Source organism: Callospermophilus lateralis, unplaced genomic scaffold (genome assembly GCF_048772815.1).
Source record: "Callospermophilus lateralis isolate mCalLat2 unplaced genomic scaffold, mCalLat2.hap1 Scaffold_43, whole genome shotgun sequence".
NCBI classification, from domain to species: Eukaryota; Metazoa; Chordata; class Mammalia; order Rodentia; family Sciuridae; genus Callospermophilus; species Callospermophilus lateralis.
The window spans coordinates 12641184-12657338 of record NW_027514380.1 but is presented as its reverse complement, the minus strand read 5'-3'; the positions used below and the strand labels follow the sequence as shown (position 1 = coordinate 12657338).

The 16155-nt window shown below is 32.3% G+C and overlaps 1 protein-coding gene across 1 annotated transcript; it reads right to left on the bottom strand.

Moving 5' to 3' along the window:
* Positions 1-425: 425 nt before the first annotated feature.
* On the bottom strand, positions 426-1690 carry LOC143389012 (glycerol-3-phosphate dehydrogenase 1-like protein). Its single transcript, XM_076842374.1, has 2 exons — positions 1644-1690; positions 426-1431 (listed from the first exon to the last, which is right to left on the bottom strand). The coding sequence occupies exons 1-2, from the start codon at positions 1688-1690 to the stop codon at positions 426-428; spliced, it is 1053 nt and encodes a 350-aa protein (XP_076698489.1).
* Between the last annotated feature and the right edge of the window lie 14465 nt (positions 1691-16155).

Sequence of the window (16155 nt, the reverse complement as noted above, 5' to 3'; positions counted from 1 at the left end):
ACCAACCATTTTAATGCTGGTTAAATTTATCATCAAAAGAAGGAGAAAAAAAAATAATTCATCCACTCAAATACATATGAATTACACCTAAAAAAATTAGCTGAGATACTCCCAATCTTATTGAGTACCACAGTGGGGAAATTTCAAATGTGATCTTTAAAAAGGATGTATAATATTGATTAGTAGAAACACCCACACAATGAGAAATGAACACACATGTCCACATGTGCGTTTAGTTGTTGCCCTGTACAGTTGAGACAACGAACTGCCTCTCGTAATTCAGAAATGAACCTGTAACAATTCATACATGTCCGTGTTGGGAGCACGATCAGGCAAATCTCTTGTTGCCAAGTGTTGGTTTCCACATGAACCCAAAAGACTGATGGGAGAGGCAGGACTTTCCCCAGCCCATTATGTGATTCCTGTTAGATGTGCTCTGGATGGCTCTGGAGACAGGACAGCATCTCTGAGACAGGTCGGCCTTCATAGCAGATCTGATACACGACAGTAAACAATGGAAACTTATCCATGAGTCCCTTCTGTTTGAGGATGCGGTATACTTCAGCAGAAGTCTGAGGTCCTTGGAGCTTCTGCCCATTCAGCATCTCCTTCAATTCTTCAATGGTCTTCCGGGTTCTGGCGAATGCCTCTGCCACCCTGCGATTCCGCCCTCCGTAGCAGGTGGTTATGAGGTCAGCCACCCCGCAGCTCTCCAGGAAGGTGGCTGTGGACACCTGGCCCTTGCAGAAGATCCTGGCGAAAGCGATCATTTCCATGAGGCCGAGGCGGATGACGGCAGCTTTGGTGTTGTCTCCACAGCGGAGGCCATCGCAGAACCCAGCTCCCACGGCCACAATGTTCTTAAGAGCACCACAAAGTTCAACCGTGTCTGCATCATCAACCACAGTTATTCGGAAATTGGGGGTTTGCAGAAGTTCTTTGAAGAGAAGGCTGTTCTCCATGATTTTGCTGCCAATGGTGGTCTCACAGAACTTCTCCGCAGCCACCTCGCTGGCAATGTTGGCGCCCATCAGCACACTGATGTCAATGCCCATCTTCTCCCGGATGATGTCAGAAATGAGTTTCAGTCCCTCGGGGCCCTCCTCTATGCCCTTGATGAGGGTGATCCCCAGTGCTTTCTTGGGTACTCTGCCAGTGATCTCATCGCAGATTTTGTGAATGAACTGGTGGGGGATGACAAACACCAGCAGGTCTGCATCCTGCACAGCCTCGCTGAGATTGGAGACGACAACCACATTTTCTGGCAGCTTGTGTCCAGGGAGATATTTGACATTTTCGTGGTCATTATTTATGATGTCTGTCAGTTTTCTCCCATTGACTGTTTCCTCAAAGACCCACATCTTGACTGTGGAGGCAAACTTCTGTAGTTTTTTGACATTATTACCAATTATTTTTGCAACAGCTGAACCCCTTAATGGGCAGAGCTTGCCTCGCCAGAGACCCGAATAGAAAGCCCTCTGTGCTTCGGTCTGCCCAACATCAAAACTACATTAATTCTTGGGCCTCCTTCAATTCCTCGACCCAGGCGATCGGTAGGGAGAATTGAGAACGACCTCAGAATATTGCGCAAAACATCAGGGCGTGTTGAACAGGTGGCTTCTGTGCGCTCGCCGCGCGGCTACCAATTCCCCAAGCCCACAATGCACACTTTCAGAGGTGCCGCTGCCATGGCCAGACCGGTATGCAGCAGCCCAGACTGTGCCTCCCTGGCCGGCTGCCGGCCTCCACCCGCTCAGCCTCCTCTATGGATCTTAAAGTAGAAAAAGTTAACTAGCCAGATAAATCAAATATCCATAGGAAAAGTTTTATTTTTATTTAAATCTAACATAACTTTGATTTCAAAATTAATTGATCTACAAACATTTCATCGCTTCCTTGTATTTATTATTTTTGAACATTTTCCTTGACAAGGAAACAACTTCAACATTATTATCATGCTATTTAATTTTAATTTGTTAGTGCCAAATGGAAAACAAACAAAACAATAAAAAACAGAAAATATTAGTAGAAATTATTGTATTAGTTAAAAGAAGATGAATAAAAGAAGTGGGCATTACCATTTTAGATTAATTGAACAAATATCCAGTGTCTATCTTTAGTTCATAATGCTAATTCTACTTATTGAGAAAATATTCATATATACTTTGATAGACAAATATTAGACAGAAGATAAGGGATGGATGGATAGATAGGTAGATACCCTCTTTCCCTGATGTCTGCCATATTCATAAGAATCTTCTGGAGTGAAAATTGGGTAAAGTTTATTCTTCTATAATTTGTCCAGTAATAAAATCTCTCATTTTGAGATAAAAGCACATGAATCAACTTATACTTTTGTCCACACTTATTTGTTTGCAGGCAAACAGTGTTTTTTATTACCTGATTGTGAGATGCATAGGTGAGAGAACAGATAAATGAATGGATAAGACAAATTCATTAGGAAGGTAATCTTATCTCCACACTACCATCAGTGTCATAGTTTAAATAGAGAATATGAATTGAAAAGCAATTAGTGTGAAAATTATTTCTGTGCTATTTAACGAATATTAGCTAGCCCTCTACTAAGACCTTGTACCTAACATCAATTATGCTATATACTGTTTGGGTCACTTTGTGCAAGGTGCTAGAACAAACACAATTCTAAACCTGAGTTTTGTATTTCATAAGCTGCACAGAATAATGCCAGTTGTGTAGCTTGTGTGAGTTTGCTTCTTTTGCTTTGTTTTGGTTTAGTTTAGTTTTTTTTTTTTTGAAGTTGTTTAAAATAAACTACGTCTACAGAACAATTAAAAAGGAACTATCAAGCACTTTGTTGCTCATAGGTTCATTTTATTTTGCTTTTCATTTTTATACACTTGAAATTATATTTTATCTTTCCATTTGCTTTTCCTTCACCTTTCTCCATCTCCTTTGTTCTGGGCACCTAGTGTTCTAATTGATATAATTCTGACTAAGCCCTTTCTTTCAGCAATTTGGGATAGGAAGGAGAAAATTCCAGAGAGATAATTTAAAAATAAGTTCAATGGGAAACTTTTATGCATGAAGAATTAGATTAAAAACTAAGTATGATAACTATAAACTAGTGGACTATGTGTAAAGGAAGAATTTGACCAGGTGCTAGACAACCTGCCTTGCTCTGTCATCAACAGTGAGAAAATAATCTGAAAAGAAAATAACTGGAAAAAGATTACAAGTGCAAAATTAAGCACAACATAGATACACAAATAGGATACACTTCTGTTTGGAAGGTGTAGGAAAGCATTTGGAAAGGAGACGTATAAAAGGAATAGTAGGATAGAATTATGAATAGGCTAATGATTGTAAGTAAAGCATAACAATACAGGTCAGAGTACAGTTAACAATAAGAAAGCAAATTTTTTGCAGGATGAAATTTTCTCTAAAAGTTTTATATTAATTGCCAGATAACTTTTATAATAATAATAATTATTATTATTATTGTTATTATTATTATTATTTTATTAGTGTACTTTTATATTCCTAGGTGACAACTCAGGAACAGAATTGAAATATTTGATGAACTGTTGAACTCAGATATGTCATGAAAATAGTTGTTAAATACAGTAGACAAATTCTCAAATGTACACACATGATTCATGTGGTTGTACAAATAAATATCAAAAGTTAATAAAGCAATATTATATTGATTTTAGTATATTTTTCTGTAAATAATATAGTCAGTCACACATAAAATAATTAAAGTAAGAATTCTGTTTCAAGAGAACTTTTACTGCTCTGATAGGTGATTAATGTAATTCAAAATGCTATTTTCAAACAGGCAAGTGAGTTTGCCCTGGGTCCTGCATATGTTCCTGTCTAGTTCTTCATCTTCTAAAAACAAAATATTAACCAAACAAAATTAAGTATCTTTACCTTGTTAATATTTTGAACATGGCTTTTGTTAGTATATTAGTTAATCTGTGTGAATATTAATCTTTTTAAATGGCATATCTGTGTTCTCTGCATTATGCAAATTAGCTGGCTTTCAGAAGCAATTGCACATATAAAATACAGAATAATAATTAGAAAGTACTTATTACTAGAGAAATCAAGGTACCTTCAAATATTTTCTATTAAAAGGAAAATTTTGATTAAAACAAAGAACATGGGGAAAGAGTATAAAAAGTGAATTTGAGTATGTTGACAGGAGTGTATTAAGGAACATTATGAAGATTATAAGGCTTTTGTACATTATCTTTGGAAACTTGAAAAAAATTTCAAGGCATTTTAAGTTATGACAAGACAAAATGACATTTGTATTTCCAATATAGAGTATAAATATGGTTTAGAGAGCAAATTATAGGATAAATTTGGAATTAGTTAAAAGGAAGGGCTAATAGAGTTACAGGTTCATCAAAGATTCCAGTTTAGGTCAGAGTGGTTGACATGCATGAAGAAAAAATATATCATTTAAGACATTTGGAGTTGCAGGTAAACATAAATTTAAACGTGATTTGCCTTAGTTGAATATGTAGTGTGTTAGCTTATTACCAGAGATATTTTTGAATCTTAGAAAAGGCAATAAGATGTGAAAGCACAATTTCCCACATTTTCCTTTTTTTTTTCTTACTACCATAAAGTAAGTATGGAGTATGCTCCTAAACTTTATATATATGGGTTTCTGAATGGACTCAGGTAGCAATTCAGTTACATCAAGAATTCATTTGTTGCAGGATAACCAAGTGTGAGTTACTTTTTCAAGCTGAAACATTCTTTAGCAATATTTACTTATCTAAACCATAAAGTGTAATGATTCATATATGACTACATTTATTACTTGATAGATAACTTTTACTTGAAGTATTTTGCGAAGCTTTTCAACTAAATGAAATGAGTGCAATTTCTCTTTGTCCAAAAAATTTATCTTTTTTTAAAGTTTGACTAATTACTTTGTATTATATTAAATCTAAAGCAAAAGAAAACTCATTAGTATTGTGAAATAAATTATATCAAGGGTTTTATAATCACAGATATTTGTCCAGATACCAGGAAAAATTAGTCATGACAAGTTCAGAATTACAGTAAGAAACTCAAATCAGACCTGGGAAATATATTTACAAAAAAAAATTACTTTGTTGCCTTTTAAGAGAAAATAAATCTCGTAATATATGGCAAAAGAGGACTGATGGAAAGAGATGCTCAAAGATGAAGTATTTTGGGTAAAATTAAATTTCAGTTACTCCAGTGTATTGGAAGAAGAAAAAGGAGTGGTAATATATGTGGTCTACATTTATCAAATCCCAAGTGTTCAGTTTGCCTTGGATCATGTATGAGAAAATAAATAAACAAATCTTGAAAAAGGCTAAGTAACTAATTAACTTTGGACAGTAAAATAAATTTTACTAAAATTAATATTATCAAATGTATTATTAAAGTGCTGCATCTTCTGCTGTGCCATGTTAGGTCTTGTGATCCTGATTTACTTCCTTGGCAATGAATGAGAAATAATATACTTTTCTGAGGATTCTTAGAGGGATCTATTGACAGAACATTTGATATATTTGATAAACTGTGAATTCCCACTCAAATTTCAGAAATGCCAATTTTAACTCCAATGTTCATAGTAATGCAATTTTGAAATGCAGTAGAAACATAAAACCAGACCCCCTCCAAAAGTAAGGGAATATTCACAGAGAGGCTGAGGCATAGACACACTTTGAGTTAATAGACTTAGAAAGTGTCAAAAACATTTCTTTTTAAGCAATATTAACAAATGTATTAAGAGTGGCTGGGATTGTAGGTCAGTGGAAGAGTGTCTTGCACATGTGAGGCACTGGGTTCAATCCTCAGCACCACATAAAAAATAAACAAATGTATAATATGTCAAGATCATTGTATTTTCTTGAGAAACTAATAAAAAATAAATAAATAAAATAAGGTTGTGTCCTTCTACAATTAAAAATATTTAAAAAATGTATTAACAAGAATAACAACAACAAAACAACCCGTGGAATTTTTTTTTAGCATTTATCACATTATTTCTTCTAAAAGCTCCAACAGAGGCAAAGTAATTTGTCTTTTCTAAATATTTTAATCTCAAAGACTTTTTATTCTATATCCATTTGAGAGAAATACTTGTATGAATGGAATAAAACTAACTTATATTTTCTCTTGTCTTATTTGATATTACCAGGTTGAGTATTTTAAATATTTACTTGCCACAGCATTTTAAACATTATTATCACCAGTACTCATAATAATATTAAATAACTTGAGTATAGCAATGTAAATCATTATTGTTATAGAATTAATTCAGATAATCAAATATATTTAGAACTACATGCATTTTTACAACTAGGAGTTAATTTTATGTCAAACAATAATGTCTATTTTTGTGGTATCTGTATAATGACATAGTTATGTCATTTTGAACTAAATTTGTAATTTCTTACTGTTTTAGTAAATGCAATTGCTCTTTAATTTTGAAAATGTTTGTAATAAGTATATACAAATGAGCAAAAGCTCATTTTTATGTAAACAGAGTAATTAGTAATCTCAAATACTCTTAACTTTTAAAATGTATATGCTTATAGAAAAATTTTAGCTTACTGCTTTGAATAACTTTGAAAAACAGCATGTAAATGAGATTCAAGAAGGCATTATATAAGAAATGTTGAAGGATATGATACTGAATTTCTTTTTTTTCTCTATGATAATGAAAAAGATAAATTATGACAATCTTCACTTGAATAGAAATAAAGGTAATTGATATTACTACAAGAGCATAAAAATTTAAGTAGTTGGTCAAAATTCAAATCTACTCTTCATTTCTCTTGGGGGAAGTGTCATTCTTATATATGCTCATTAACATCTAATTGGAATAAAAATGTACTTTTTGTACTCATCCCTCAGAGTATTGAAAATATTAAGTATATCTCTAAATACCAAGCTATAGTCAATTACAAGTCCTACTTTTGATCTGTGAACATTTTACTTTGGATATATCAAACTTTGAATATTACTATATTTTAGAAAATAATTTTAAATCCCAAAGATAGAATGTTAATGAAAAGAGCACAAATTTATCTTTTGTTTTATTCTATTTTCATCCTTTGGTACATTTGACATTTTCCAACATGGAAATTCACATTGTCTTAGCGCATTTTATTCATGTCTGTTTTATATTAATGTTTTATTTCTGTACAGTTTCTCTACTTTCCATTATTTTTCCTGCCATATTCTTTTTTTAGGATTGATATTTTATTTTTGCCTTTTCTTTTACATAGGATTATATAAATCAGGTGTTAAAAGGTACAATATATTGTACAAGTGAGCACCACTTTCTGTAACTGAACAGGCAAAGAAATTACACTAAGCAGTATTCTGTTGGAAAAAATGACTAAGATGGGTTTAAATTGATTAAAACTATTAAATCACATCTAATATTTGATACTACATGATTCAAGACATCTATAAAACACAATCATACAAAATGTGTTAACATCAAAGAATACAACCAAAATTAAGATAGCAATTAAAAACCTATACAACTTTTTTCTATCTATCTATCTATCTATCTATCATCTATCTATCTATCTATCTATCTATTTATTTATTTAGGTACAGGAGAATACTTTGAAGTATGTACATAACTTTGCTTGAGGTAGATTTTCTTTAAAAAGAATGAGCAGTTATCAACCTCCAGAAAAATCACATATAGCATTACTAAGCATATCCTTCAAAAGTGTATAATATGCACACTTGTAAAGTGCAAATTTTAAAAAATTGTAAGCAACAGGTGAGATTCATATTTATTTTATTTTTAAAAATATTTTTATAGTAGAGGAACACAATACCTTTATTTTTTAATGTGGTGCTGAGGTTCAAATCAATGCCTCACATGTGCTAGGAAAGAGCTCTACCAACTGAGCTATAAACCCAAGCTTCATGTTTAGAAGAATGTGAAAAGAAGTTCCATTTTAGCACTGTTGTTTAAAGAACTGTCTAATGATGCAGAGTTCATGAATTGTCCTGCTGGGACCACATTGTACAAAAACACTGTTTAAAGTTTATTTTTCCTTTTAATTTTTTTACATTATCAAAACCATTCTGTTATGTGTGTAGGATTCATTATTAAAATTCTTACTAGAAATAATATACAAAGGAGAGGCATATTCATTCCAATTACACTCCTGGAAGATGCTGCCTGCAGTTGAGAAGGTCTTCTCTCTTCTTTTCACTGGTTGTGATTGGCCTTCTCATATGCTAAAACGTGAGATTTAGGGTTAGGTGACTGAGCAAACTTGTTATGAAAACCATGGAAGGGGCAACCATAGGGCCCATCTTTGTATGGATTCATACATGTGTGAGCAAGTTGAAGTCCAGTGAAAAGCATTTTCCGCAGCCATCGAATGTGCGCTGAGGTCCACACGGCACTGTTCCCGCCGCCTAGGTGACTCTTCTGGGGGCTGCTCATGCTGCCAAGGTGACCCGTGTCTCCTCTATGTAGTCCTTATGCTGCCCACCTCGTGCATCTGCACCAGAGTCACCACCTGGTGGTGCTGCACCAGGGTCAAGTCCTCGGAGACCAGGGACTGCAGCGCGATCACAGGCTGGCTTGTTGTTGGTGATGGTGGTGGCTTGCCCCTGGCAGTCCCGCCACTGTGGTCAAAGCTGCTGCTGTAGCCACCTTCATCCTCATTCTCTCCAACACGGCAGTTTCCATGGTCTCCACCTTTATCTTTATGTAGTTCCAGGATCTCAGCCAGCATCTCAGTGGCCCTGTAGAGGGTGTGGGAGGCAGGCCAAAGGTAAGGAAGACAACAGGAGGACAGGTGTGGGGAGCCGTAGGGAGAGGGGAATGCATGGTAGCTGGGCTCCTGGCCCCCCTGGGAAGGTGGCCCCAAGCTCACTAGGCCACAGCTCCTCAGGCTCATGCCTCTTTGCGCAAGGACTTGGCCACCCTACCCCTCTCCTCTTGCTGGGCATCCTCCTATCTTCCATTATTGATTGTCTTAGTATTTATATATTGACTGTAATTTCAATTTTCCATTTCTTTCTGAGTAAGAACTGATCCAAATTATAATTGAAAATTCTGTTTATGGATACTCTTATACTCTCATCTCTCTTGGTTTGGGCTATGTAATGAACTTTAAATGGTCTGTTGTTGATGTGCAAATTTTTATTCTTTTTTCCTTGCTTACATTTTGGACAGTTATCCTCAAATCCATCTGGTTTTCTATAATTCACAGGATCTAAAGGATCATGTCCAAAGCATAAAGCTTCAGTCCTCAGTCTAGACCAGGAAGAGAGCATGGAGCTGAGAATTATAAAATATGATGGAGATAAACACACACACATACACACATACATACACATACACACACATATATATTTAGCTAGTCCTAGATTTATATTTTTAGATTTTTCAGGTCCTTTCAGTACTTGGTGTATCTGAAAAATCTTCAAAATTTCTCTAATGGTATTTCTTCTCTTAAATTCTTGCTAGTTCATTTATAATGCTACAAACATTATATCAGTGATTTTATTGGTAGCACTGGGGACTGGTGTCTGTTTTAAAAATTTACTATCCTTTACCTGAAGCATCCTATAATTTTAAAAGTGTGAAATATAATTTATTGTTAATGTTGTACTTAAAAAGGAGGAGCATCATTTCCAAGTCAGGATACTGGAGAAATCTTGGGATAAATTTAGTATTAAAAATTTGTAATCCCATACATATAATTACAAAATTGTGTTAGCCCTATTGATGATTATGAAAATGAATAAGAGATTCTACTCCCAAAGACCAGCATTAACATTAAGGAGATTTGTTAACTATTATAATGTGATTAGAATGTAAGGAGGAGAGAAGGAAGTACTACTAGAAATGTGCCAATACAAATCCTAAGGTTTGCATATAGTAAGGTATATATTTTGAAAAATACCCAAAGGGATTTTAGGGAGAAAGTGTTAATCAATGTGAATTTGTAAATGTTAGTACATTTACTATCATTAATTGTTAATTATGGAAAAGGTTATGCGTGAGAATGTCACCTGGCAAGAACATGATTAAAGCACGGGATGACAGTGTATGTGTTTGAGGTCTCTAAATTGGTTCATGGGGCTGAAGTATTGAATACATGTGGAGGTTAGAAATTGTGGCTGGAAGAAATGCAGGTTAGGGCTCTTTTCCTGCTGGATATTGTTATCCTCATTATATTTTCTTAGAAAGCTAAACTCTCAGGTAAAAAGTGGTTTCTCAATTCACATGGATATGACCCTATTTAGCATAAATTCACCAAGGAATATCTGAAATTCTAGTGACTACATTGGGGAATTTTTCCTATGAATTCCTATTGATAAGAAAGAAAAATTCATATTTATAAGAAAAACAAATTCCTGTGAATATGATTCTTCATCTAAGACACTAATAAAACACTAATAATAAACAAATGATAAATTATTTACATATGTAGATATTGTTCCACCTACCCTTTATTCTTTCCATTCCTTTTCCATCTGCATTCTTCTTCCTTTGTAAGAATCTCTTTAATAGGTATACCCCTTCTATTTTGTTTTCTTGTTATAGGAATAAACCGTGGTATTTTAATGTATAATTTGATGGGGTTGCCATGGATTTGAATTATTGCTTAAATCAGACATACAAACACTGTTTTGTTTATAAATGGAATTTCCCTGAACTTAAACTTTCTTCCCAACTTCAAGAATAAATAAAATAGTATGTTTACAGAAAGTTTTCCTAATCTGTTCAAAGATCTCTTTCTCAATTTTTAGAAATTTTTATTCCTTTTTGTCCTTTCCTTAGGAAACCTTGTTGTGTTATGTACACTGAAGGCATATTCATCCTAATCAATACTGAAGAATTTCCAAAAGAGAGAAAAAAGTTTTATACATTTAAAACAGTAGCTCAGAAGGAAATGTTTAACTGTAAACTTGGCATATGAGAGTACAAGCCTCACATCCATAAACACCAAGTGGCACACACAAATTAGATGACTTTATCACAACAGCCTATGTGCTCTGAACACTTTTTTCTCTTTTTTTTTCCTCTTGTATATTGTACTTTTTTCCTCTTCTACCACCTTAGTGTACTTCAGCATATTTTAGGGCAGTTATGTTCAATCTGTTAGTGTCTCCCTGCCTATTTAATTTATTAGTGTCTCCCTGCCTATTTAATTCCATTCAGGATAATTTTATTTTGATACCTTAAAAATAGCCAAAGCAATATGAAGTACATATTTAAATTGTTTTGGTTTTCTTTCATCTAGATCTCTGATGTCTGGAAAAATAATACACTATTACTTTGATTAAATATAATAATTCACATATTTCATCATAAAGAAATTATAATATATATAATAATGAATATCTTTTTTCTACTATTCATAAAGATGAAATAATAAAATGCCTATATTGTTTAATGCAGTGATAAGGTTATACTATATGCATATTTGCACATTTCACATATTTAAATACAGACATACTTGAATTTTAATTCAAAAGTTTATAATTGATAAAAATGACAATAAATAGAAAATTTGAGACATAGTGTAATTTTTTGAAGCTCAGGAAATGTGATTCTTTCTTGCTTAAATTCATCATACATATATTATTTTAAATAATGAATCATTAAATTGTATTGAAAAATAGAATGATTCTGTTTATAAAGTTATATGATTAAGTCAACTAAAAACTCACTTGGATTTCTTTGGAAAGTAGAATTTAGGTGTTTTTCTGGAAACTGTCTTAAGTTACCCTGTACCTAAGTATGAGAGTCTGTTTTATTACCTAGTTGTTAACTACTTGAACTTTTGACACCTTACTAGGTTATTTTGAGCAAAGTGCCTTTAAAAAGTTATTTACCAAAAAAAATTTTATTACTAATACTTGTTTTAAATACATTGTCTGTAACTATTTTCCCTTTGTTTTTATGGCTTCTTTATCTGAAACCCTTTGATTTTGTTTTACTAAATTTCCTTTATTAAGATCTATCTATCTTTGTGTTTGCTGTAGTGGTCTTGACTAAAACCATATTACTGGGTGCCCCTAATGACTGGCACTGACTTCGTGGAACAAGTCTGTTGATTGCTGTTTAATAACTCAGCAGGACTTATTATCACTGTAAAGTGAAAATCATTTTTGACCTCTGTCTCAGGAGAGAGAGAGAGGGAGAGAGAAAGAGAGAGAGAGAGAGAGAGAGAGAGAGAGAGAGAGAGAGAGAGAGAGAGAGAGAAGAGGGAGACTGGAGAGAGAGAGAGGTTAGAATTTCCTTAGATAATTTAATTTTTAAAAGGACTAAAGTAGCATCTTTCTGAGTTAAAAAGAAAAAAAAATACCAAAGAGAAATTTTGCAACATCTACTTCTGCTCCCCAATTACTTTTTAAATGTATTATAACAGGCATGAAAGTAAGCAAATATATCCTGCCACAATTCAGAGAATATATGAACTAGAGGGAATTAGTAAGAGTGTCAAACTCATCATCATATAAGTTCATGAAATTGGGTAAGCAGTAAAAAACAGAGCTATTGAAGAAATAATAGTGTCACTTGAGGTAAAGTATATGATGTCTTAGGAGAAGGCAATTTTATTTACCTCCCTGTAGTTTTACTTTTATATAGGATATTAATAAAATTTTAGAATATAAAAATAATAAAATTAAGTATTTTTTAAGAATTCTGAACTTACTCTTGTGGGGTTTTTTGGTTGGTGAATAGAATATGTTCTTATTTTATTTAAGCTCTCTTTGCTTCTGCCTTACAAGTGAAATGTGAGTTTATGATGAAGTGGCCAAACAACGATTTCAGGAGAATTCAATATTTCTGTTCAATTAGAGTATTTCAATATTTCAATCCTATTACAGGATTCAACTACTGATGCTGCAGAAAAATAATAATAGAAAACCAGCACCGATTTTTAGAAATTACCTTCAGAAAATTATCACGTGTCTGCTGTAAACACTGTACAGGGTGAAAATAATCAAAAGTCATGTTTCATCACAACACTGCTGTACCTTCCAGCTTAGGCAAGGGAAAGGTAAAAGGGAAGTGACCTAATAACTGACAGTAACATAATTCCTTGTCCCTATGTTAAATAATTCTGTGACTAATTTAAAAAATATCCTAGCTGCTTTACTTAAAAAAACAGTGGTTCTTTTAATTGAAGGCATGAATCAATTGATGAGATTACCAGACTAAAAATTATTCTACAACATGTAGTTCAAAAATTAACCTGAATACTTTCCCAAAAGTCCAAGGAGGGGACCATCTCTGTCAAGAACCATTTTCCTGGCAATGGTGTAGGAGTAACATACTCCCTTGCTAGGACCTCTAAACAAGCTCTTAAATCCACTGGCAACATAACCAACGGTCTTTAAGCTTCCATGATGTCAGACACATCCAAAAGATGTGCTGCATTTTTTTGTCTACCTATCTTATAGAAGAGAGAAGAGGAAAGAAAGAAAAGAGGGAATGAAGGGAAGAGCAAACTATTAATTGCCCCCTTATAAAGACTGAAGTACATTGTTGTCATTCCTTATAGGATATGATAAATTTAATGACATACATTTAATAATTCAGTTTTAGGCTAATTATAATAAATCATTTATAATAAATCTGCATAAATCCTTCATGCAGATCTGTCAGAATTATAGAATTTATAATGTATGATGGTTTTTCAGTATAATTCAGGCTAAGCACTAGCCAAATACAAATCATTTTTGTATAATTCTAGCAGAAGTTGATTCAGCTTCTGTTTCAACACTCTGAAAGTCAGAAAGCTTACTTTCTTGAATTGTAATATTTTCAATTTGGAAAACATTTTGATTTTTTAAAATATCTTCTGTTTTATAAAGGCCTTATAGATTACCCCAAATCTCTCTATACTTAATGCCAAAAACTTGCGGAATTTTCTAACTATTAGAGTTATGTTGTATAACATTGTTTTCATGTTAAAAAAAAACTTAAATTGTAAGGCAATTGCCAGTTTGAACAAATCATGTTAAGTATTTTCACATTCACTAATAATTGCTTGGAAGTATTCAAATACATTCTAATACTATTCATGGATTAAATACTTCTTAAAATTATAGAAAGTATAATTTCACATCACTTTACAAATAAAGATGTGTATTTCTATTTAGCAACTAAGGGAAAATTGAGAACAAAAATTCTGGGTTTTTTTTGCACACCTAATAATAATTTATTGTCTAGTATATATTAATATCATAATAAAACTTTATAAAAATATTTTTAAAAGTTATTAACTATACACAAAACTAAATACTACATTCCAGACAACAATATATCAGAACCCCCTTGCTTGAATTTTAAAATTCTAATTTCTAAATTTAAAATTCTAGTCCCCACATGTATATATTAAGAACATGGTGTCCTGCTATGACTTTATGCTGTTTAGTTTCATATGCAGTAAATTAACACAATTAATTAAAGTTGGTCTTTTCTATGGAATTATCTGAAAATGGAAATAAAATATAGAAATAAAAATTCTGTAAGAACATTAAAGATAAAAATGAACTATTTTATTTCTTGCCAAACTTGTTAATGTATTTTATTCTCTATAATTTTAACATTAATATATATTGATAATTTTCACAACAAATGTAATGTGTTTGTTTTCTATGCCTTCAAATATATAAAATATGGGTTTGGCTCATCTTATAGGTTATCAAAAACATTGTGAATACAGACACAGGGCATCTGGCTCAGTATAAATTAACTTGATCATGGAGTTGAAATACTTGAATTCTATCTAGTTTTATTTCTGTTCCTTGAATGTTGGCATTTTGGAATAACTCAAAATGCTTTAAATGATCAGCATCTTGATCCATGAATGAGTATAAAATACTATTGTAATGATATTTTGTAGATATGCTTTAGAATGTGGAAATTGGAATGCAAATAAGTTATTTTCAAATACCAATGAGTGTACAACTAATATATGTTAATTAAAAAGAGTACTTATTAAGGGATAAAAAAATCAATATTGGGGCTGGGGATGTGGTTCAAGTGGTAGTGCACTCAGCTGGCCCAGGTTCGATCCTCAGCACCACATACAAACAAAGATGTTTGTCTGCCAAAAAATAAAAATAAATATTAAAATTCTCTCTCTCTCTCTTAAAAAATCTTTAAAAAATCATTATTTTTTTAAAAACATAGGCTTGACTTTTTATGGACTTTTTAAATTGTTTTTAGATATCCATGGCAGTATAGTGTATTTTGACATATTATACATACATGGAGTATAACTTATTCTAATTAGAATCCCATTCTTGTGGTTGTATGATGTACAACTTCACTGGTTTTGTATTCATATATGAGCATAGGAAATTTCAAATGAGAAGTCTATCTGTACTCTTTATAATCTCTTTTAGATGACTTTTATGATACATCTTTATCTATATGAATCTCCTGAATTGTCTTGCTGACTTTTTACATTCACCATAATGGTTTTATAATGATATTTTACTTGCTTTTAGTATCTGAAGATGTAATACACCTGAACATGAATACTATTTTATTTGAATTATTCATTAATTTTGATTTTGCTTATCCACCAAGAAACTTAATTTTCTTTTGTTGTTGTAATTTTACAAATTAGAAATATATATATGTGATGAATTTATTTTATATTAGATTATATCATTCTTGTAATTGAAGTATTCTAGTCATTATCCCCAGTATCTTACTAATACATGCTAATAAAACATAATTTATAAATTGCCTTTGTAAATATTGTTATACACAGGCTTAAGCATTTCTGAATATCTTCAACCACCAGTTAAAAACTCTCAGTTTGAGGTTTATGTAAATGTTAAATTATATGTGTAATTGTTATCTTTTCTCTAGGAAGCTTGTTTCCACTCTTCTTTTTAAATTTGTTTTAGATATATAATACATTTAAGTTCTTATAGTCATTACCAATTAGAAAGTTTATAATTTTTATATTAATATACAAGGTTCTTGTTTTATTTGCAAAATAGCACAAACAATATGGTAAAATAAAAGTTCTGTTTAATTTGAGGCATTACATTGGACTTGTGACCAATTTTTCATTAATCAACTTCCTAAACTTGATCTTAAACAACACTTGAAGTATTTTTCTCATGGGATATATTGACAGTTGAAATAGCTTA